Here is a 23,565-nt window from a genome sequence, read left to right as displayed (position 1 = left end):
TTAGGCAGTCTGTCCTTCCTGGAAACAGGAGGCTAATAAAATAGCCTTTTAATTTCAGAATTTTGAAAACATATTTTAATGCCATTTCTTTTGAAAAAACAAATTAGGAATACCATTATACAGATGGGTTTGCCTTCTTGAATGGGAATGAAAAAGGTAGACTATGTGGATACATGTGCCAACACAATTTTGTTGTACTTTTCTCTAAAAAAAGTTCTCTGGTTATCCATTGAACTGCATACCTGAGCTGCGCCGTCAGTATAATTTTAGCCTTAGAGTAGAAATATTAGTCCTGTCTTTTGGCCCACACTAAGCCCATTGGCAGCACTTAAGAAACAATAAATAATATCTTTTTTTCCACACTAGAAGAGAAACCTTCTAGCATATGAAGTCTGTTTCTTCAAAAGTAATTTGAAGTAATCCTAACTCTCCTCTGTGTTTGCTACCTCAAAACCTAAGGGATAAAGTTACTATTTTTTGCTGCTGAAAAAATCTTCAGCAACACTTGAAATTGAATGTCACCCATGCACATTTAATTTAATAAGATTGTAATTTCATGTTAAATAAATACCAACTGATTATTGAAAACATATGCTCAAAGGATTTAAAAACCATGTAAGAGATACGTATCTCATCTACTGTTGTTGAACTGCAGTAAATCTATGCAATAATCAAGTGCCAATTGTTTAACATACAATAACAATTTTATTAAATCTCAGTGAAATGTGTATGCAAGGCACTTAATTAAATGGAACATGTTCCCAAATATTCTATTTTTTTATTTTTGGAACATCTAGAGTAGAAAATTTACTGGCAGCCTTCACCCAAGGGGCTAGTTATTACTCATGTAAAAATATGGCAAGCACTTCTTGTGCTATCAATAAATATCAATTTCATGAGGAAAGCAGCTCCTACTACAGAGGTAGGGAAGAAGGAGAAAATATGTCACTTCACCTGCTGTAAAATGAATCCGCAAAGCTGTTTTCTCCATCAGGTTGTTGGGCTCGGCTGTGCAGTCCAAGCCTAGAACTTGCTTCTCCAAACAGTGTGCTATTCCCAAAGCTAAGCCTGACCAGTCGTCAGGGCTGGTCAGCAAATACTTGTGGTGTTTTTGTGTTCCTCTCTAAGAGTCTTTGTTCTGCAGAGATGCTGTTGTTTTTTTTCTTTAATCTTTTGATTGTTTTTGATAAGCATTGTTTTTGTCTGTGGGTGCCTGTGTTTTCAAGCCAAGAAGGACCCATTAGCTCATCTAATCTGATCTCCTCATGTCACATACCAAAGCATTTGGCCCAGTTACCCCTACACTGACCCCTACTTTACTTGGCTAATGCATACCTTTTGGAAATAAAAGCTGTTTTGTTTTGAATGTATGTAAAGATGTTGGATTCACCAGTCCTTTGGACTGCTTATTCCAATGGTATACATGGGCAAAAATTCATCCTTTTATCTCTCTCAAAAATTGTTTTTATCAGTTCTGCTCTCCATATAATGGCTTCCCAATGTGGAAAGCGCTGAGAGTTCCTCTCTTTCAGGAACACCTACTCATGTTAATTGAAACTCTTGCCATCATTTCTTTGTAAATCCTTCCCTGTGGGATTTGCTCCTTGGTAGGTGTTTCTCCAGCCCCCAGCATATCAGGGCCTCTAGCCATTGATCCATCATTACAGCTTGAATGCTCATACAAATAATGATAGTAATGATGTGCAGAGAGTGTAAGTGTGTAATCCTCATGTTGGTCTTGTAGAGGGGCTTAAACTATTGTGGAAAGGGTTAAACTACTGTCAGCAGGAAACTATTGTGGAAAGAGTTAAACTACTGTCAGCAGGTGTTGTCCAGCCCAGCTTTCTAGCAATGGATGCCCCAAGTTATCCAACTCTGGATGCAAGTTTAAAACATGGCTTTTAGATGGTCCTTTCCAGCCACCTATGTTCATTATAAAGCATGGGAGAAGTGAGAAAAAAAATCAGCTTTGGTGTGAGCCACCCTTGCACTAAGGACTATGGAGGATCAGATTTTACAGTGATGAGTATGATGAAGGCCAAATGTTGCCTCAAGTGTTGATGTAAGAGATTATGTTCACACCGAACAAGTGGTTTGGTTTGCGGCCTTTGTCCAACTCTTTCATATCACTGTCATAATGAAAGATTTCTGCACTTGGCAGTATTCTCATAGGACACACATTGTCTGTGGTACCCCAGTCCCTGATGTTAATTTCTTGCATGCATTGATGGGCTGTTTAGGTGCTTCATGGTAAATGAGTTTGCTAATTCGCTAACACAGCACTTCAAAAGAAATCTTATCTTCATGGAAAGTGAATGTGTTTGGTATTAAATAATAAAATATACATAACCCATGGGGCTCTTAAAAATTATTTAACTTCTTTATAAACTTTACAATACAGTATGTGGATATTATAAATTACTTTCCATTCCAAGAAACTGTCCGGGCTGGTTGACCTTCCTTGGAATTTCCTCTTTGTAATTATGTTTAATGTGTTAATAAAGTTCACTTTGAACTGTATCATGGCAAATGGTCTCATAGGACGTGGGTCAGTACTGGTGTGTTCACCATATGTGAAGCTTGACGATAGTGAGCAGTTCAGTTGAAGGAATAACAAGGCTAAGTCCAAACAATTGTAGAAGCAGTATCTCCTCCCCAGGTTAGCAGTAAAAGGGGTTCATGGAAAGTTAGGAATGTGGAGTGGGAAATCATTTAGCTTTCACTGCTAGGTGTTACTAAATTATAGCGCTAGGTTCGAGTCACTATCAAAACACCATATATCTACAGGGTTTTCACACAGAGCTATAAATCATGTTTACTACATGTATGAGTTGAACGAGTGCATGAACTTTGCAATGCAATCCAGGAAAATATAATTACATGTGTGCATGTTTTTGACTGTGAGAATTATGGACAGGAAGCTCCAGGCTATTCCACTGTTGTGTCTTAAATACGTTTTTAGAAATTGTTTTTGCTGCTTCCCGGAAATAGCTATTTGCTAAAGCAAAGAGGCTTTCTTGGGTTTTACATAACTCCTTTTGCCAAGAAGTGGCAACCACCAGTCCTTCCAAGGCACTGGGAGGGGAAAAAAACAGGAATTCTTGTAAAGCAGTGTCAGCAGCAGAGCAGCAAGTGGGGTTTTTCTGTGGTATAAGATAGTGGATATAAATTGAAAATTGCCCAGCTGTTCAGTAAGACAGGTGTAGGATCTGTCTTTTATATAATGGAACAGAATGGAGATTCCAGTTGCTTGTATTCGTAAATGAGGCAAATAAATCTTCACACTTGTCTGTGTGTATGTGAGCAGAAATATTTAAAACAAATGAGGTGATCATGGCATTTCCTTGTTAATGTTTGACTGAGCTTATATGATCTTGAACAGAAAACTTGGCATCTGTCTGGGATTGTTGGTTTCTTTCTGGGTATACTTGCACGTATTTGCCGATGGGGAAACTACAAGCAAGAAAATAACTTGGTGGAAAATGTAGAGTCTGGATTGTTTAAATTACATTTTAAGCCTGATTGCACCCTGGCCTTTGGAACTCCAGGCATGATCCCTTCTAGCAACTAAAATGATTTGAATGTTATGGGGCAAAGTTATATTTAGTTTGTATTTGGAGAAAGAATAACAACCAGGCGCAGGGGGAGGCAGCTGCATTCTTGTCACTTCTTCCCAAGTCACATTCATGGATGTCAAACCCCACCCTTCCCCCTCGGCCGAAATATTAAGAAATTATTCTCTCAAACTATTGGGTTGAGGACAAGGGGGACTGAAGAAAACCTGTCCCTGCTGGGTTTGTGTTGTGGTAGGGCTTAATTTATTGTAATAGCTTCTTCTATTCTCACAGGCTGTGAAGTCAGCTGCACCCTCTCCAGGATAGTGTGACTTAAAAGCATGTTTCTCAGTAGTGCCCTGTGGCCATAGAGAGCTGCATTTGCCTAATGGAAAATTGCAAGACTGGAAGCAAGAAACGGTGGTTGTTTTCTCTCCCCACCATTCCCCCTCCCTTCCTGACTATAAAAATGTGTAAAAATCTCTGTCAGGAATTTTGATGGAATATGTACCTGGGACCTCACTTTTGGCCCCTTCTCCCATAGCCCATGGCAAAATGCTGCAGGAAGTAATATCTGTCTCTTCTCAGTGCTTACACAGACTGTTTTTTTCAAGAATCACTGCGTAATGGCTAAGAAATCAGGGGGAGAATTGTGTAGGTACACCTACCCCAGGATTTACACCCAAGACGAGAGAGCACCGCTCTCTCCTGCTCTGTATTGAAAGGATCCAGTCTGGACCTTTAGCCCATGGGTGCAGGCACATGGCAATTCACAGGATTCCCCTCATAGCCAGAAAGATGGTATATGTTTGCATTAAAAAATTTGTGTTGGTAGATATATGAATTCACAGTTTTAACAATCTGGTTTAACAAAATGATTTCAGGTTTCAAAATAATCCCTTATGGTGTTTCTATTCAGCTCTTGTGGCATTGCCCTAATGTATAACCCACAAACAAGCACCACAAAAAGCAGCCATAGGGTATTGCTCTCAAAATATGCTAGATCATTTCCACTCACATGCAACAAAAAGATAGAGTCTAGGACAGCTGAGATCATGACACTGGCTGATTGAGGAGCAATTGCATCTGCTTTTTAATGCTGCATTTAGGGCACAGGACAGAAGCCAGCAGCAACAAGGGATGGGAAGTCGGCAGCAGCCAGGGTTCAGACTGGTTTTACCTCACTGGCAGCTGTAGGTGATGCAGCAGGTGCTTTCCTGGGATTTTGGCTCTCTAAGCAGCCATAGAAGTGCAGCCAGACTGCAGAGCCGGGAGCTGTGCCCTGGGCTCTGCTCGCCCACTGCCGCACACACATGTGTGCCAGCCCTGTGGGAGGCAGCCACCAAGGGACACCCCAAAATCAACACCTTGGGAGACCTGGTAGCTAATGGGGACTCTGCTCTCATGTCCACCCCCTGGCATATTATGGGCCAGTTCTGCAAGATGGGGAGCTCCCTTCAGTAACAGTGGTGTACATTAGAAATTGGGGTGCTCATCATCTTTTTTACTATATTTTTTTTGCTATGTTCATACAGCAGAAGATGGAACTGTCATAGGGAAACCCTGGAAATTAAAATCCAGGGGAACCTGAGTGGTTCTGGGCAGATTAATGTGTGGGTTCAGAGGGGGAGTACATTTTTATCTGGATAGCATGAGATTTCCATGGTACGTTGTGTGTAGCAGCTCTGTGTCAGCAGCACCTGCTGCCCAGGGGATGTTGCAGAAGGATCTTTTTGCAAAACACGCTTCTGCCTCTCCATTGTCTCCCCTCCAAACACTGACAGTGCAGAGTGGCAAGATGTGCCAGAGTGTATCTTGCCTTAAAAAACATTCATCTGTCACTGTTGCAGTCCCAAGGCAGGGCTGTACAGATATGTAGTGAAGTAAGACCCAGTGGATGCCTGTACATTAGAAAGAGAGACAGAGATCCATGATGATACCAACATTTTAATATTTCTGTAGACATTTACAGGAGATCCAGCTATCGTTGGCTTGTCAGGGCCTCTGGTGCCTCTGGCGTGTGCGAAGACACTGATTCTAGAGAGATAGTACTACTTTTGCAGAAAGTTATTAATGCAGAGATGATAGGTGATAAAATGAGAATATTTACAGCATCAAACAAACAGAAGCAAGGTTTAGCATCTTTGTCCTGGGGCCATACCTTATGGAGAAGTGTGCGCAGCAGTATCTGGTAAAATTCACAGCAGGAAAAAGTGTAGAGGGAAATTTTTATCCCTCATCCTGAGAAAGTCACTGGAGGGGCTAATGAAGGGCTGCAGAGGACCACGCTACTGTTTTTCTTTTCAAGCAGAAAGGCTCTAAGAAGCACACCCTTTTCTAAATGTCATAAAGGTCTGCGAATAGATCCTATGACAGAGAGTGATCCAACAATTCCTCAGAACGAAAGGTCAATCAAAGGAAAATGGCATTTAGGAGGACCAAGCTTACCACTGACCCAAACATGTGACAGATCCAGAGGCAACTCCTGTGCCATCATGAGAGTCGCTTGTGCAGCCTGCCCCGACGAGGCACATGACGTGATTGGGAAACTATCTGATTCCTCCAGGTCTCAAAATTCATCAGGAGTCAACCTGAATGTCGGAAGGAAAGGGATTTTGAAGGAGCTACAGCAGGTTTCCAAGTTGGGAGCAGAGTGCTCTCTCTCCACTGTCCCTGCTTGCCCTGCACCAAACATTTTTCCTCAGCACTAATTATAGATATGTTTTTGCCATTTGAATATGCATGGAGTAGTATCCTGGCTCACAAGTAGATTGCAAGGAGGCTGCTCTTAAAGTTTGACTTGGTTTTGTGGGGCTCTAGGTTTGAAAGGACCTCTCCAAGGGCCAACCCAGAATTTCAACAAGTCTGTGGACTTGTCTGGACATTTCTGATCCTTTACACTGAGGGAGACACTGCACTATTTAGGGAAATGGAGCAGAATTTGGGGTTGGGTCCTCAGCTGGTAGTGGTGATTTCTGCTTTATCAAAGCCAACACATAGAACCCCTCCTGATGGGTGGATTTCCTCTTTAAAAGGTTCAGCAATGTGACTTGTGTCAGATAGCATTCAAAGGATCTGGGGATTATCTCTTCATTCACAGAGCTGATTGGAGGTGTCCCAAGGTGAAGAACATTAACAGTGTGGTTTGCAGTGCTTAGAAGGACCTTGATAGGCTGGATTTCTTATGGTGTTTTGCCACTTCCCTTGGAGTATGGGAGGGGACCATAACCTCTGAGATGTTGTCCCACAGGTGTCTGCAGACACGGGTTCAGGAGCAGGTGTTATCTTTGCCAGAGACTGACTTTTTCAGAATAAGTGGTCTCAAGATCGCCCCTTTGGGTCTTCATCAGTTCATCAGAATCTGAGTGTGTCTAAGACCCATTGGTTTAACCAGGCTCTTAGTTAAACTAATTAATGAGTTTCAAGCTAGTTCATGACTCTTCTCAGCTTGAGCAGCACTTCTGCTCACCAGCAAAGCTGTGAAATTAATGGGTGTGATTCAACATGTGTAACTGCGACAGCAGCTCTGTAGTCATTCATGAGCTGGATTGTATGTATTGACTTAGTCATGCTGGGAAAAATTCAGGCAGACATTGAAATAATAGGAATTAGTCATGAGGAAGTGCAAATATGAGCACTGTAGCTTATCCCATGTGGGTCCAATCCTGCAAAACACTAGGAACAGGAATAAAATGTGAGGGAACAGTTCCAAATCCCACAAACATCTTGTGGGTTTTGGGTGCAACTCAGCATCAGCAATTCTTAGCAAAACATTTTGCCCTTATGCAAGAGCAGAGCACTTATTATCACACCCATTAATAGACTATTCTGGGAAGAGCACTGCTATTGCAGTTTGTGCGGGGAACTTGTGCAAGTAATGAAAAGGCAGAAAATATGGATGCAGGAAAAAGACTCTCTGCTTCAACTTTTCAGAGCCTTTGGAAGAAATTCTGGTTTGAATTCAGATATGGGACCATTCCCACTGTTGGATTCTTTTTCACTTCTTTTTTCTGAGGGTTGGCCTATCCAAGTGCATCCTGTTATAATGTGGCAAACAGTGTGTTTGCCCTGTGACATTCCAGGGACACAATTTTGCATGAAATTATCACCTTATGCAAAGAACAAATATCTGTCAGGCAGGTCAAACCAGCAGAGTTGCTAAGGCAATTTATAAAAATATCCTCTTTTGGACTATAAGCAATGTTAATATGTCAGACTATGCTGTATCTTTTGGTGAAGCACTACCCAATGAATGCTTTATGTCCAACAACTGCAGGCTTATGCACCTCAGATAAAGCCCATCTGGTGACCATTAAAAGGAATTACTGTACATACGACATGAAAGGATTATAACATTGGGGGGAGGCAGGCAGTGTTTTGTTTTAAGTACCGGTGCTGTTACTAATTTTGCCTTCAGGATAGGTGTTAAGTTTAAAACAACTACAGTTGCTTTAGCAAATAAAACTGAACAGTTTGTGTATTGGACTCTTCCTTGCTATAAGAAAATGGAGTGCTTTGGAAAAGCAAGAGACTCAGAACCAGGCTTCCCTGGTGGGTTAGCATGAGCTGATGATGATTGCAAGGCTACAACTTCAGTTCTTGCACAAGTCAGTATGTCTGTTGTTGTAACCCTCTGAAATTGCCTGCATTTTTATCCTTGGTTGTAAGTGATTTTTGGTAAGCACATTTCACTATATCTCTCTATAGCAGTCACTGTTATGGCCTGATGGATGACTCATCTTTACATCAGTGCTGTATCACCGGCAAAAGTAGTAACAGCTCTTCCTCTCTCTGCTCTTTTAGGCCCCCCAAGGATTGCCGATAAAGTGATTCACCGTCAGTCCGTGAGGCTAGGGAGGACCATCAAGCTCCTGTGCCCAGTGGAGGGTGACCCTCCACCTCTCACCATGTGGATGAAGGACGGACGCACTATCCACAGCGGCTGGACAAGGTTCCGAATCCTTCAGCAAGGACTGAAAATCAAGGAGGTGGAAAGCGAAGACGCAGGAACCTACATTTGCAAAGCCACCAATGGCTTCGGCAGCACCAATGTGAACTACACGCTCATCGTGATTGGTGAGTAAAGCTGGAGGAAAGCCAGGCCTCACCTGCTCTGGGGGGAGAGTGAGCTGATTTCTGTGTAGCTGTCAGTGATTGCAGATTTGCTTTGCTAATCATTTACTGACCTCCACTCTTAACTGGCCCTTTCCAGTGTTTGAGGATTGCCAGAGCTGGCTATGTTGCTGCACATCTTCTGCTGCAGCTGGCTGCAGGCAGATAAGATTACACAGTGCCAAAGGTTACAAATAAACAGAAATGATGCAATAGTCACTAGGGTCCAGATCACAATGAATTCCACACAGGAAAGTCTGTGTGATAAGGAGAGGTCACACTGATCTTTATGTTTGCTGTTGGAACAGGATAGTTCTCAAAACAAATGTTAAGGTACCCATATAAAAACGCACAGATGAAAGATCCATGTACTGAGTTTTTGAAAAGCATGGTGTCTTCAGAAGTAATAATATTTAGGTTGAAACAAAGTTCAGAGCAGGCATATGACCCAGGGATGCTCAGTTCCTGAGAAATCCCCTTGGTGGAGGCAGAATTTAAAAAGCTTCAGATGCCATCTTGGTGATCACTGGCTGTGTTTTTGACGGGCTTCAAAGGGCTTGCTTGGCCTGGAAATGAGATTTTGGGGTCACCTGCAGGGCTGAGCGTTCCTGAATGCCCCCAAAGACACTTCTCTGGGTAATCAGGGATTCCTCTGCTGTGGCTGCCACAGAAGTATGCTCATTGGTCCTTACCTGTGAGGAGGAAAAGAACTGGATGAAAATCATCATGGTGGAGTATGCTGAGGGTGCAAAAGGAAGGGTTGCAAAGCAGGGGGTGAGATCAGGTACCTTGCTCACCCTATTGCCTAATTAGCACCCCAAATATCTTGTCTACAGAGTTCTGTTTCTCTCAGTGGAAGTGAGGACAAAGTTTAGGGCAGTTTCCAGCTGCCTACTGGTTGGCACTTGGCCTGTTTTTCTTCTATTTCTTTTTCTTCCTCTTCACAGTAGGAGGGCTGCTGTAGACTTAGAGCATGTAGCAAACACTTGGTGCTTCTTGATGGAGGATTATCACCCGATAACAGGATGATTCTTGGAGAAAGCACTTTGCTGCAGAGCCAGTATGGGAAAGAGACCAGACTGTAAATGTCTTATCATGAAAGAGAAGTTTAGGTGAGGGAAACCCTCTTTCAATATGATTCCTGTAACATCAGTGAGATAAAGCTGCCAAAGCCATCATATGGTTTATGCAGTTTGTGGATTTGGTTTTCCTTGTTTACCTCTCTCCTATCCAACTTCATCCATCTTTCTTTGCTACACTGAGCAAAAAGTGTGAAGTGGAAATAATCTATGGTGTCATGTCTGTACAGGCTCTTTTTGGATGTGCTTTACAGACTGTTTGGCGTGAAGAGAAGAATGCTATAGAAGCCTGCTTCAGTCCTGATTTTGCTTTTGCAGTGTGTGGTTTCCAAAGTCTTTGATCTTGTGTGTCATCCAGTATCTACTATAAAGCTCAAGGCCGAATCCAGCTCCTATTGTTCCAAGCCAAAGAGGCATCGAGGCATCTATGAGTCAAAGCAGGCTCTGACTATTCTTGGTAGCACAACAGAAAAAAACGAAAGGGAAAAGCCAGGAGGCACAGGGTAAAAGTTGGAATAGAATTCAGGAAAGATTGAGGCAAAAAGTCCAATTCAGTTGCTCAGGGAAATTGGATTATCAAATTTAATTGTGTTAAGAACAATAGTGTTCATTATATTTGGCACTGAAAAGCCCTGGGCAACAACACTTGTTATTTAGATCCTCATCGGGCGGCTATGGAAGGAAATGGCAAGCTCCCACTGGTCTCTGTGGGTGTGAGATTGAGTCCTATGCAAACAAATATTGTTCATCAAGTGCCAAGAAAAGAGTAACTTTAAACTAACTATGTGGCAGACGTATGGGCTGAGTTATCTTTCATGTCCACGCACCCTTGTTGTAATGCTGGCTAAACCCAGTATTTTGCACCTTCCTTCCCTGTCTCACAGTGTACCCCTGTGCATTGTTGTTGCTGAGGCCATTTTTGATGGATTACTTATGTCCCTCATCTCCAGTGGTACAGATGTGTTCATGTAATGTTTCAAACCAATTGCTTTTCACTAGAACAATTTCCCCTGAAAATAAATGTTCCCCTAGTGTCTTTCTTGTCAAGGTCTGCAAGTGAACATAAGGTATCACTGACTTATTCTTTCAAAGGACCCAAATATTTAATGCATTGGCCAGATGCTCTTCTTCATCTTGGTGAAAAGGCTTTTGGTTGAGAGCAAGTCAATCCTTTGTTGATTTTTGAGAAGGAGGTAGTGTTTTAAAACCAACTGCATGTCAGTTTTGAGGATGAAGATCAAATTGATGAGCTGTTTTGTTTGTGTTCCAGAAAGCACAAACTTCATTAAGCAGAGTAGCTTTTTGAACCATATGGCCTCTCTATTCTCCCACTCCTTCAAAGGAGAAAAGGCCCTGTTATTCCAGCTTTACTGCTGACACCAAACATGTAAAACCACACAGGTGTCAGTCAGACATGGGCAATGTGGTTAAGATATTAAATCTAGAATAGCATTAAATGACTCTTTAAATGTTGAGACTTGAAAAAATAAAATTAATTTTGACATGAAAACATTCTGGGAATTTATGTAGTAATATCTGGAATTGATACAGTAGCTTCTTGAAAGTCTTTGGAGTCATACTGTATGCTTTTAATTGAGCTCTGCCTTATTACTGGCAAATGAGGAGTTGTCACCCTTGTGTTATATATGTGTACACTGCAGCAGGATATGGTGAAGGTTTTCCCAAGATCCTACAGAGAGCTGAGACTAAAATGCAGCAGCCTTGAACCTCTCAGCCTGTGTTCAGTGCTATATACCTCTTATTAATCTTAACTCTTATTAGTATAGAGAACCAACAAAAATCTGTGACATTGTACCAAGGAATAAAAAGGGCAGTGGATCCACCAACATCAATGGGTGCCAGCAGACATGGCAGAGGTGAGCTCCCTTGTCTATGTTGCAAGTTGGTCTCTATGAGATGTAATAATTTTGGTATAAGCCTGTTTGAATGTTACCTTGTGGCCTTCATGACAGATCTTGCTTGCAGCCAGCCAGCTCAGTGCGTGAGCAGAGCAAACTCCAGTCTGCCTCTACACGTCTGGTAGACATACCTATATGCTGCCTGGCTGGAGAACTTCTCAGTCTGCAAGTGCGGATGAGAACGATTACTGTGATTTTACAGATGGTAACTAAGGCAAAGAGAGACCAGGTGATTAGTCCAAGACCACATAAAATATGAGCTGTGGCTCAGAGTCGAGTCTAAACCTCTTAAATTTCACCCCAACAGACTATTCCTCCTTCATAACACTTGCTAAAGTCTTTTCTTCCTAATTTAGCATCTTCCTACTGCTGTGTTGGAAGAGAGTCTTCTCTTATTCTAGGTTTTTGATCTTCCTTCTCAGACAAAGGTTTTGCCAATGCAGATGGTAGCAATTGGTTTCTGCCCTGCTTATTTCCCCATCTTCTCAGACTGCAGAGCCCGGATCCCAAAGATCCAAGGAATCCTGTTTTAATATACCCCTGCATGAAATGCAAGCCAGTAAAAGCAGATAACCAATGTAAGTCAAAACTACAATTTCCTCTCCTAGCCAGCCTTAATAGTTTTTGTGGCTTACCACAAGATTTGGGATGCCAATTATACTGCAGACAGATTTACAAATGCTGGAAGAGGAACTTCTCTTTAATCAGTATTAAATCAGCATTACTGTTATTAAATACAATGGTTCCTTATTGTGGAGAATTATCTATAGCTCATCAAAACAAATGTGCTGTACCTTCCCAAAAAGTTATTTCTACAATGATGCCCATGAAAATCTTATCTTTAAGGTTTTTTTCCCAGCTGAATCAATTCAGAAGAGCTGATTTATAATCTACAGGTGTGAAAAGTAACTTTATTTTGGTTCTTGATGCTTGGTTGAAACCTGTGGTTTCTTTACTGCAGAATAAAACTCCCTTGCCAGTGTGCTTTAAAAGGAAGCATAAGGCCTAAGAGGAAGAAACAAAATGTTGAATAACTGCTCATTATTTGAAAACTGTCCACCTTGTGTGCTAAATGGAGGTATGTTCTGCAGAAAAAAATAGCATGTGATGGTGTAGCTGAAGGCCAGCTTGGAGAAAATGTGAGTTTGCACACATGGAGCCATTGCATGCTCTAGCCATCAGGTCGTTCCTGGGAAATCTTAGACCAAATGGGTGAAATTTTCCTGACTTATAAATAACTGAAAACAAAATCTTCTAACAAGGAAGTGCTGGACAACCTCCATTACCATTTCCTTCTGCAGTAATAAACACTATCACTTGTTCCAGAAGTCTGGTCATTCTCTGAAAGGAAAATTGTTAGTGAACAGCTGTAGGAAGGACTATTAGTAAATATTTATGCTGTAGCATAATGATCTCTTTCACTAATGCACAACACAGAGGACTTTTCACTTGCAGAAGTGTTATGGGCCAAATCCTGCAAGGTGTGCCAGCATTGCAACATGCAGGGCTATTGCTACAGGTGCTGCCAGTAAATACTTCATCTTGCACCAGTTGCTCAACTAAGTGATGAAAGACCAAACTGTCTCTATTTTTGCATCTGCATGTGTATTTCTTATTACCTTCTGTAGCAAACAACAAGGAAACAGCAACAAGAGTAGAGGTTAGGATTGTCTCGGCATTGTAGACTTCCTGCTTCCCTTGAGTTTGTAAACTGCCAAAGACACATCTTGTTTGTTTGCATCTCAGCACAAAAAAGATCAACATTTAAGTCCAAGGAACAGGTGCCCCAGTGTTTCCCTCTCTTGCCCTGTATCTGACTGCAGCAATTGTTTTTTTTCCTGTTCTTTGTTTTTATTTGGAGGAAGATTTTGGTGAAGGATCCATCATCCATCCAGTTCATACTCCCCTCTGGTGCCTGGACCTCTGAGTGACCAAGCCAGTTGGCCCCATTTAGGCTGTAGAGTAGTAAAATCTTGATGCAGAGAGCAGAAGAAAGAGTGCAGCTTGTTGTCCTAAACCTCTGATGGGCTGTTCAGAAATTGAGCTACATCTCATTTTCAAATAAATCAAATTTGTCATTAAATGTCTACTGTCTGACTACTGCAATGGATTGCTTTGAGAATCTTCCCTGACATCAGATGATTTATCTTTAAAGTAGCTTTTTCCTGCTGAGCCAGCTGCTATTTTATGCTTTTTTTTACAGCTAGTCCAAAGACAGCTCTCTTCGATAACAAGCATATGTGAAAAATTTGCATTAAAATAACCTATTTTTTTTAAACAGTCAGCATAAGTATCCTGAAAAAAAAATGGCAATGTTTGAATGGATATTTATTCTAATGTGCTTTTTTCTGCCATAGTAGTAGAAAATACTGTGTGAAAAAAAGTCAAGTACAGTAAAATATGGTTTGCATTACAGTTCTCAAATGAAGTCATCAATCCGTGTCTCAGAACTCATTTATAGTGAAAAAGCTGAGAAAACATTTGTAGCCCAGAGTCAGGTGCCACCAGCCATCTTGGAAAAGCATGACAAATTCATTTATGTTTGGGTTTTGGCCTCTTAATAAACTCTGGGGACCAGAGAGAGATGTGCTCAGCAAGAAGATGTGAATCAACATTGAGTCAGCAATATGTGCACCAAGGGACTGCTAATGCTAAGCAAAAACTGAAATGAGTCAACACTTAAAAAAAGGGAAAAAAGGTGCAGAATTTGCATTTGAGAACAAGGTGGTGTAGCTTATACTGATTGTGGTATGGATGTTGCAATCCTCCTTTAGTGCATTTACTTCAGCAAGAAGTGTGAAAGGCAGCCCATCCAGCGTGGGACCGTTAACACAGTCACAGGGCATATAATCATGACTAATGATGATTAGTCAGTTGTTATATGGAAATGAAGAATTCCTTGTGACAATAAACAGTAACAAAGTTCTCATGTTTAATTTGTTAAGGCCCCAATCCGGCAGCTGGATCTATGTTGGTGGCCTCCTGTGCATACGCAGCGTGATTAACACCAGATGAGGATCTGGCCATAGTCACTGATGCTTGGTAATGGTTATGTTGCTAATTAAAGCTCAGATTGGCTTTGGCCTTTGGGAGCTGAGCAGAAAAGGGGAGCCTTAGTTTACGACTCAAGGCCTAGCAATGGCAATCATTGCACAAGGACCTCTTGTCAGCATGTGGTGTGGTGTCACTGGGTCACAGTAACCCCTCTGTGGAGATGGAGGTAGGGCTTCAGTTCATAACAAGACCTATCTTAGTGTTGTTGCCAGTCAAGGGGGTCCTGTGTGTCAGCCTGTGGGAAGGGGCTGACAATTTGCATGAACCGATCCCATTGACTGGAGGAGTCAGTGAAATGCTGGGTACATAAAATGTAAGTATTTTCAAGTTTTGGTGCAAACTCGTGGCTAAAAACTGTTCACTTGGAAATGAAGCTCCTTTTCCACTGGAAGTGACTCATCATTGACTAATGACACCCTCACCCAAGCAAGGGCTCTTCCTTCTGAGTGGTTATTAGCATAAGCATAAAGACACACACCCAGACCACACTTGGTTGCTCCGGGACAGCACAAGCATGTTAAAAGAAATCTAAAAGCAATCAAGTACTCCTATCCCGTGAACTGCAGTAGTACTTAATTTCCTCCTCGTTTGGGGAATACCTCTCAGAGGCCAACAAACTCCCTGTCCCCATATACAGCATTCTACATTCTGGAAAATGTCCACTGTCCTTGGAGATGAAAGGAGAGAAAACCACTCCAAAATGAAAAGGTGACTATTCCTGGACTGTTGCAGGAAAACGATTTCACTAGTTTTAGTAATTTTGATGACTGCTACACTAGATTGATGTCACAACAGCCCATAATAATTTGTTCTTGAAAAGCTCTTTCTCCATAAAGAGGTGTTGATGTGAGTGCCAATATTAGCTGTAACTATCCTAAAAATGACTGATCAGAAATGTAGAACCAAGTGATTTGACTGATGACTCCCAGTGAATGGGTGTAAAAGGCTGGAAAATATCCCAACCGGGCAGCAGTCCTGTTTCTTCCAAGTCCAGATCTATAATGTAACTCAGTGCTAATGCTGTATAATGTCCACAGTTTTTACAAGATCTTTGTTAGGTTTTATGAGTTTCATTTGATTTTATAACAAACTTTACAGTATGCTTATCAATACATCATGTTCTGGCTAACAAAAGCCTCACTGTTTCGGGTAGATTTCTTTTTTTCCTTCGTGAAGCTGTAACATAGAAGCCAAGTTAAGAAGGTGACAAAACCTGTTCACAATTTAAAGGAAATGAAAAGATTTTTTTCCATGCATGTAAGCATGAAATTCATACATATATGTATGGATATATAATTTCCCCCCATACTCCATCCTGTGGTAGACTGTGGCAAACCAGAGCTGCAGCCAGTGTAAATTCGAGGCATGCAGGACATATGGATGCATTTAGCCCACAATCCTTTGCAGATGCTTTGGAGCGTGTAGCTGCTGCTACACCCATGCAAACAGCAAAGTGCAGCTCTGTTTACTGCATGAATATTTTTGGGGAATTAAATCAGGACACAATACCAGTCAGGCTGACATTAAAAGTGTGTTTGATCTGAGAAATTTATGGCTTCCTTCTGTTAAACGATATTAATAGAATTAGCCTCTGATCCCAACGAGTTTGTGGCGTACATATTGGGTTTTTCTCGTCAGCATGTCTGAGGCTAAAAACATCTTTTACCTCTGACTTTATTAATCAGAGTTGTCTTTGTTACAGTCCTCCATACAACTAATGGTCAGAATTTCAGCCCATGCTGAAGCAATGCTGATGTGCACAGCCACTTATTTGTCCACATCTATGGGTCTATAATGCTTAGCTGCATTTGTAAGTAAAGCCAAGGCAGTCCCTGGTCCAAGCAGGTGATTGTGTGTGTGTGGAAATGAGGCATGTGGAAGGTGGTCTAAATTACCAGTCAAGGTCTGCCGTGACTGCAGAATAGTAGTAAAGAGTCTTTTAATTAATAGCACACCAAGTAATGAGAAACCATCACGCTATTTGCAGACCTGGTCATCAACAGTTTTGAGATATCTCCCATCTTGCCAAACATCCAAGATGACCATCTTCCCTACGTAGCAGGATCTTTCTGTTAACTTTCCTACAGCTACTACTGTCCTCCTCTTTTCCTGACAGTGTTTCCTTGATACCTGTGCTCCATTCCTCTTCTTCTTGCCAAAGGCTGGGAGTAGAGGACTTAGCATGGCCTCATTGGACTCAGTGGACCACTGAAGCTGGGTTGATTTTCATGGGCACAGTGTCTCCAGGTGATCTCTGCCAGAGCACACTGTGCCCATTCACTAGCGCCATCATACAGCTCTGCTGTTCTCAGTGTGCCAAGTAAATACCACTGATAGTGGTTTTTATTCAAATTTTAGTTCCTTTGATATCAGTTAACTCAGAAATGCACAAAAGGCACACTTGTAAATTAAGGAACAGTGTATATTTATTATAGAAAGAACAGCAACAAGTTGGGCTAGGTTATAAGGTGTAGCTTGAATGTTGATTGTGGAGAATTCCTCTTTATGTGTAAATGCACATACACACACCATCGATTGCTCATGTGCTGTCTCTTGATCCATACATGTAGGTATGTTGTCTACTAAAATGTATGGTTGTTGAAGAGGTGTATTTTTATGTTCCTGTAGGGCATTGCTCTCTACCTTTCCTGTGCTGTCTTTGGCATTCGCATTAAGAAAAAAGATGAAGAAAAGGAAGAAAAAACCCCCAGCAAACTGCTGACAATTAGTGTATAAACCTATTTTACAATCCAATTTATTTTTGTTTGATGAGAGAGGGAACATATTCTGTGTTGTGCTTGATGAATAATATCATTGTGTTAGAACATTCTGATTCTTCTTACTTTATAATAATGTGGGTTTCATAGTCAGAAGACCCAAGTGTTTGCATTATACACTTTTGGCAATAAATTTGGAAAAGAAGAGAAAAAAAAATCACTAATCCCAGGAGTTCTGAAACCTATACTCCTTCTTAAACGTACCCTGTTAAAGACATTAAGCCCCTTGCAAACATCCATCTATCAGCAGTTGAGAGTTTGTAAAAGGCGTACTTTGTTCTGAACTCCCTGCCCTACTGATTATGCACAGTTCTTTTATTTTGTGAATAGGATGACGACCCCTTAGCCTGGTAATGATGACAGATTTATGTATTTTAACACCCAGACGCTGCTGTATTTGTTAAGGGCTGCCAGACTCCAGCAGTGCTGCAATCGTAGTTTATTTTCATTGTCAGTTTGTGCTGCTTTTTAAGGTGTTCTGCAGCCACTGGAAGCAGTGCTGCTGCTGCTCTCAGAGGTTGAGATGTCAGGATGTTAAGAGCATAAGCCACCATCCTTGGACTGTTTCCACTCATAAAATGTCAGTTTTACTCTGGTCGTGCTGACGGGGTGGAACCTGCTCCTCACACTGAAGCCAAGGAAAAGAGGGGAGAAATAAAACCCCTTCGAGCAGTAAAGGGAATCAGATAACATAGAACCTATCCCTTCACTTTCTGCTCCCATGATATATTTTGCAGCTCTCAAGTTAATGTTTTAAAGAGAACTTTCCTTTAATGTACAGTAAAAGAGAAGAACGTAAACATACCTTGCAAGCTTAGCTGTTAAAGCACTGCATGGGTCAACACATCTGTCTATGTGTCTGCACTCAATGCATCTGTCTGTGATTTCGTTGGGGTTGTTTTAAATTACTGAAAGTAACAGAACAATAGGGAGACAAACAGTAAGAACAATGTTGTTGTTTAATAACAAGCTAAATTATTAACAGGCCTGTACAGAAAGTATTTCATGTAAATTAAAGGGAAGCAAATGATTTTATTTTCCATTGCAATGATTCAGTGCAAGAAAGGCCATTGATGTCCTTCTTTTCTTTTATCTTGCTACAGATACGTTTGTTCCTCTGTGTGTATATAAGTTTCTTACAGACACACTACAAGGATTATAGGGTAAAAAATGCAGAATATGGATAGTTTTCTGATCTCTTCACACCAGCCAAGCCACTAAACCTGAGTTTATCATACAATCCAAATGATGCATAGGACTTTTATTAACTTTTTTTTATTTTTTAAAGTTCCAATTTGTTGTTTCCCTGAAAAATGTTGTCAAGTCAGTTGAACTATTGAGTTGAGTCAGTTTTCTGCCTGATTGTCAACAAAAGGCTTTGAGATATTTGGGATTGAATCCTCCATTGTGAAACTATTTTGATCTGGAAAAAGCATCACCACCAAATTTTCTGCTGAGTTTTCTTTGGTCCAATATTAGAAGTTTCTCTTCTTAAAGAGGAGCCATGTGAGTTGGCATGTTGGTTTTGTGTTGTTTTTCTTCAAACTAGAGTAAATTATGGTGACTTTTCTGCTGAAGTAAACAAGGATCTCCATCTTACCTTTGTTGAATGTGCAGCCAACAAGAGAGAGCTGCTGACAGTCCTCCTTGTTCACTAGCAGGGAATTTGGGAAGGGAGTTGGATCGACTTCAGATGTGGGCTGGGATTCCCAGACCTGCCTGCTTCTCTCTCCAGAGCAATCCCAGGAATCTTGTGGAGGAGAGGGATTGCGCCTTCCCGGTCCCCAGCACAGCCCAGTGTTTATGCTCTGTTTGCAGCATCTCCTGACAACTGCAAGGCCACTGCAGCTTCTCCTGGTAGCCTTTGCGTGTGCTTTGGCAGGAGAAACTCCAACCCAGGAGAAAGTTGTGGGAATTTCACATCAAGAGGGTTGTTTCAGCCAAGGTTGTTTGTGAGCTGCTTTGGTTTGAGTGTGGTTTTGTTAATCCTTTTCCTTCAAGGAGGCTTGGAGGATGCAGCAGCCTTCAGTTGTGGGAAGTGAATAATACTGAGGGTGAATTTTGACAAGCTGGTCTATGCTTTTGGCTTGAAATACAAGCAAGGTGCTAGACGTGCTCCTCCCATTCTGACAGGTGTGCTCCTGAGATACAAGCTGTCTCCTGCCCGTGTTGGTAGATTGGTTGGCTTTGTCTGTAGGGACTCCATCATACCCTTTCCTCTGGGATTATTTTTAAAGCCTCTGGGGAGGTGTATGAGAAGCTGTAGTCATGGCCATTGTAAAAACGCGTCTATGTGACCTTCAAAAAAAAAGAGGTTCTTCTCTGGGTGCTCTGTCCTTGGGTAATTAGGGAGAACTTTGTGGTGGCCCCTTGAAACCTTGCCATGTTAAACAGACAAAAGGGAAACAGCTTTCAGAGGTAAATTAGTGAAATTGCATCAGAAAGGAATTTGGCCACCCAACATCCTCAGTACAGTCAGTGCTCATGTGTATCTCCAATCCCTTTGCCAGGAATTATTTGGATATGTTCTACCCTTGTTTAGGCAAAATCTGGGTCATGGACATACTAACTATAAATTAAACTGTTAAACCTTAAATACAGAAGTTACACCTTATATGTGGTTACTGCTATTTTTTTGACCCATGTTAGCTTTTCTTAGAAATTTTTGGCCCTTCTTGTAGTCCATGCTACATGCTTAACAGAGGGATGTGTTGCACACTATGCAACTTGCTCACAAGTGACATTTTTGCCACCCTTCATCATCTTTATCAAGGGAGGTGATATTGAATAACCTGTGCCAGCATTTCTGTTTCTCCAAGGCCATCTTGGCATGTCCTGAAGGGGAAACTTTTTAAAAGTTTCACTAGATCCTTTCCACCTGGTATTTGGAAAAAGAACTCTTCTATGTTTGGGGCCAAATCTATTCATCTTCGCTCATTTGCTATGGATCACAGAAATAATTTCAGACATGGGGAATAAAAACCAACAAGTTGCTTGCATGTCATTCTTGTTACCTCTGCTCCAGCCTTTTTTTTTACAATATTTTATTGATTTTCTTATTGACAGCTACCTCCCTGGAGCCCTGTACCAGCTATTTTGACACTTAGCATAGGAAGCCTGTTTGCTGTGGGGAAATAACCAGTTTGCTTATCCTCTTATGGAGTTCAAAGAATCATAGAATGGTTTAGGTTGGAAGGCACCTTAAAGATCATCCAATTCCAACCCTCCTGCCATGGGCAGCAACACCTTCCACTAGACCAGCACCGTCCAACCTGGCCTTGAACTGTTCCAGGGAGGGGGCAGCCACAGCTTCTCTGGGCACCCTGTGCCAGTGTCTCACCAGCCTCACAGAAAAGAACTTCTTCCATACTTCTAATCTAAATCTACCCTCTGTTAGTTTAAAACCATTACCCCCTTGTCCTATCACTACATGTCGTTGTAAAAAGTCCCTCCCCAGATTTCCTGTAGCCCCTTATAAGTACTGGAAGGCCGCTATAAGGTCTCCCTGAAGACTTCTCTTCTCCAGGCTGAACAACCCCAACTCTCCCAGTCTGTCTTCATAAGGGAGGTTCTCCAGGCCCCTGATCATCTTTGTGGCCTCCTCTGGACTCACTTCAACAGGTCCATGTTGTTCTTATGTTGGGAGCCCTGAGTTCTGACCTGTCTTTTCCTTTTTCAGATGTGGCACAATACCTGATGCCACTCCAGCTCAGCAGGATGTGCAGTGATAATGATTCAACTTTTTGGGATGGTATTGCTTTTGTGCCTTGCTTAGATATGGTCCCATAAACTTAGAAGGTATTTTCAAGACTCCTCACTTCATCCTGACTCTTTGGGGGGATTTGCTGTTGCAATGAAGTTGGATTTCTTCTCCAGCCTCAAACGTTAAACACTGTTAAACTGAGATGATACAGCCAATTCTTTGCGGATACTTTTGTCTTTGCTCACAGTGCAAAGTAATGGGTGGGCTTGTAGCCACTGCTTTTCTCAAGCCCCTCTTCAAACACGGCATGATTCAGGTCACAAGTGAAATGCTTTTCATGGTCTTAGTGAGGGAAGAAGTGGACTTCACTTACAGGTCTGCATTTTTAAAGAAGGATGGTAAACTGAATTTAGAGCACTTTATCTCTGGGGCTGTCAAAGATGGAAGATAAATGGGAGTTTTTCAAAAGCAGTCAGCCGAGGCTGAGTCAACCCCTTTTTTGAAGAATTCCCATGAACTTCCATGGAATGAGTATTGCTAATGCTGAAAGCTTTTGAAACCTTGCCTAACCATCCAGTGACACCTTTTGAAAATTGTGTGTACTAAGCACACATTCCTGGGAAAATGTAAGTAGGGTTCACATGTGTTGAATACTGAGGTGCTTTCTCAGAAGCAGGTGTTTTGAAAGGAAATTGAGAAAATGGGTTTCTAAAGCAATCTTAATGAGCTATAGTGTCTGCCCTAGTCAGTAGGGACATAGTACTTAAGCTGGAGTTATTTTTTCAACACAGTTTTCTCTCCTGTAAGTAGGAGATAACCGATAACTTGGCTGTTGCAATAAGCAGTCCCTCTACCAGTCCAACACATTCAGCTGTTGTGTGAAGTCATGCTGAGTGCCAAACTATTACAAGGTTTGCTAGTGTATAACTCTGAGCTTGTATGATGCTTTGGGATTCAGCCATATGAAAAACATTTCTGTACCATCTCTGGATATGAGCAGTAACTGCTGTAACAGTTAAATACAAATTAATAAGAACATGGAAGCTGGGGCCTGAGAGAGTCCCAAGGTTGCATTGATAACTTTTTTTTTTTTTTTTTTTTCGGCTTTAAGAAAACTCTGCACTCATATATCAGTAACACTTGTTGGATGTACTCCATGCATGCAGTTGTCATTGGCCATGGTGGGAAATTAGTGGAGTTACTCAGAAGGAATATATGTGAATGATGAGCAGGGTACTCTGCCCATGTTGCAGGGCAGCATCCCGATACCTGCCCTTGTTAGATTTAGGACTGCTAAAGATCATTGGACTCATCTGAAGGGAATGGCTTGCCTTGTAGTTCTACAGGGAGGAAATGAAGGAGAGAAGGACCAGAAGGAGAAAAACATCAGGGGAGGGATTTTTAAAAAAATCTCTTCTTCCTTTTGCATTGCAGACATATTAAGTACTTAGTATTTTAAGAGCATCTTCTCTACTTAGTAAAGCTGGCAAAGATGGGATTCAGTATGAGTCTGCCAGATTGATTTACAAATCTGACTTACAAACTCCTGCTGCTTAAACATACCAGAATGCGACAATTAAAGCCAACATCTGGAATTCATTGGTGGAGCTGATCCTAGATAAACATTAAATGAATGTCCATTTCCTTAGCATTGGATTTCCTCTGGCTACCACAGCTTAAGTAGTGTCATCCTATCAGATAGAGCTGATGATGATAGCAGAGCAAATGTCAGAGCCAGATTTATTTGTTCCAACTTTTAGCACTGAAACTAGGACTAAAGCTGGGCTGAAGAGACATCCACTGTTTTTTCCACTAGACTGTGGGGATGGGTTCCTCACCTCACTAACCTGGGATAAACTTGTCATGTGGCTCCCTTTCTCTCCTGTGAAGATGTAATACTTCATATTAGCTAGGTTAATCTCACTTGATGAACTTTTTCTCAATAGAGTTTCTCCTCTCTCTGTTTCTCCTAAACCTGTCAAGGTTACTGCAGTCACCCCCCATTCTCCAAATCCAGGGAGGGATTCTGTTTGTTCATTTGTTAGAAAGAGAGAAAATCAGCTAATGAATTTGGGACTAAGTCCTAAATTACACAGGTGGAAGCCAGTCACAACAAATACCCGTCTGTCTTCCTTTGCAACAGATCTCTTCCCTGAGGCATGGCTGAAGTGGAAAGTGGTCAATGCTGTCCACATCCATGGTGGGTGAGATGGAAAGACCCGGGGAATTCTTTATCTCAGGGCCAAGAACAATTTGCTTACCCTGGCAAAAATCAGATTTCTTTGTGCAATCCAACCTAACTGTCATCATGGGGGAAGTAAAATACACCTTCTGGCTTTCACTTGTGCATGTATTACCATATAGTCT

The 23,565-nt window shown here is 41.6% G+C and overlaps 1 protein-coding gene across 2 annotated transcripts in view; it reads left to right on the top strand.

Annotated features, from left to right (window-relative positions):
• Window positions 1-23,565, top strand: part of FGFRL1 (fibroblast growth factor receptor like 1) — a 178,610-nt gene that overhangs the window by 79,874 nt on the left and 75,171 nt on the right. For both annotated transcript variants that reach the window (XM_042808251.1, XM_042808252.1), the window contains exon 3: window positions 8,358-8,630. In XM_042808251.1, the coding sequence (XP_042664185.1) occupies window positions 8,358-8,630 (273 nt within the window). The remainder of the gene's footprint in view (window positions 1-8,357; window positions 8,631-23,565) is intronic.

This window comes from Tyto alba, unplaced genomic scaffold (genome assembly GCF_018691265.1).
Source record: "Tyto alba isolate M040663 unplaced genomic scaffold, T.alba_DEE_v4.0 Super-Scaffold_6, whole genome shotgun sequence".
Lineage (NCBI taxonomy): Eukaryota > Metazoa > Chordata > Aves > Strigiformes > Tytonidae > Tyto > Tyto alba.
Note: the sequence above shows the minus strand (reverse complement) of the source record. Positions and strands in the feature narration are given on the sequence as shown.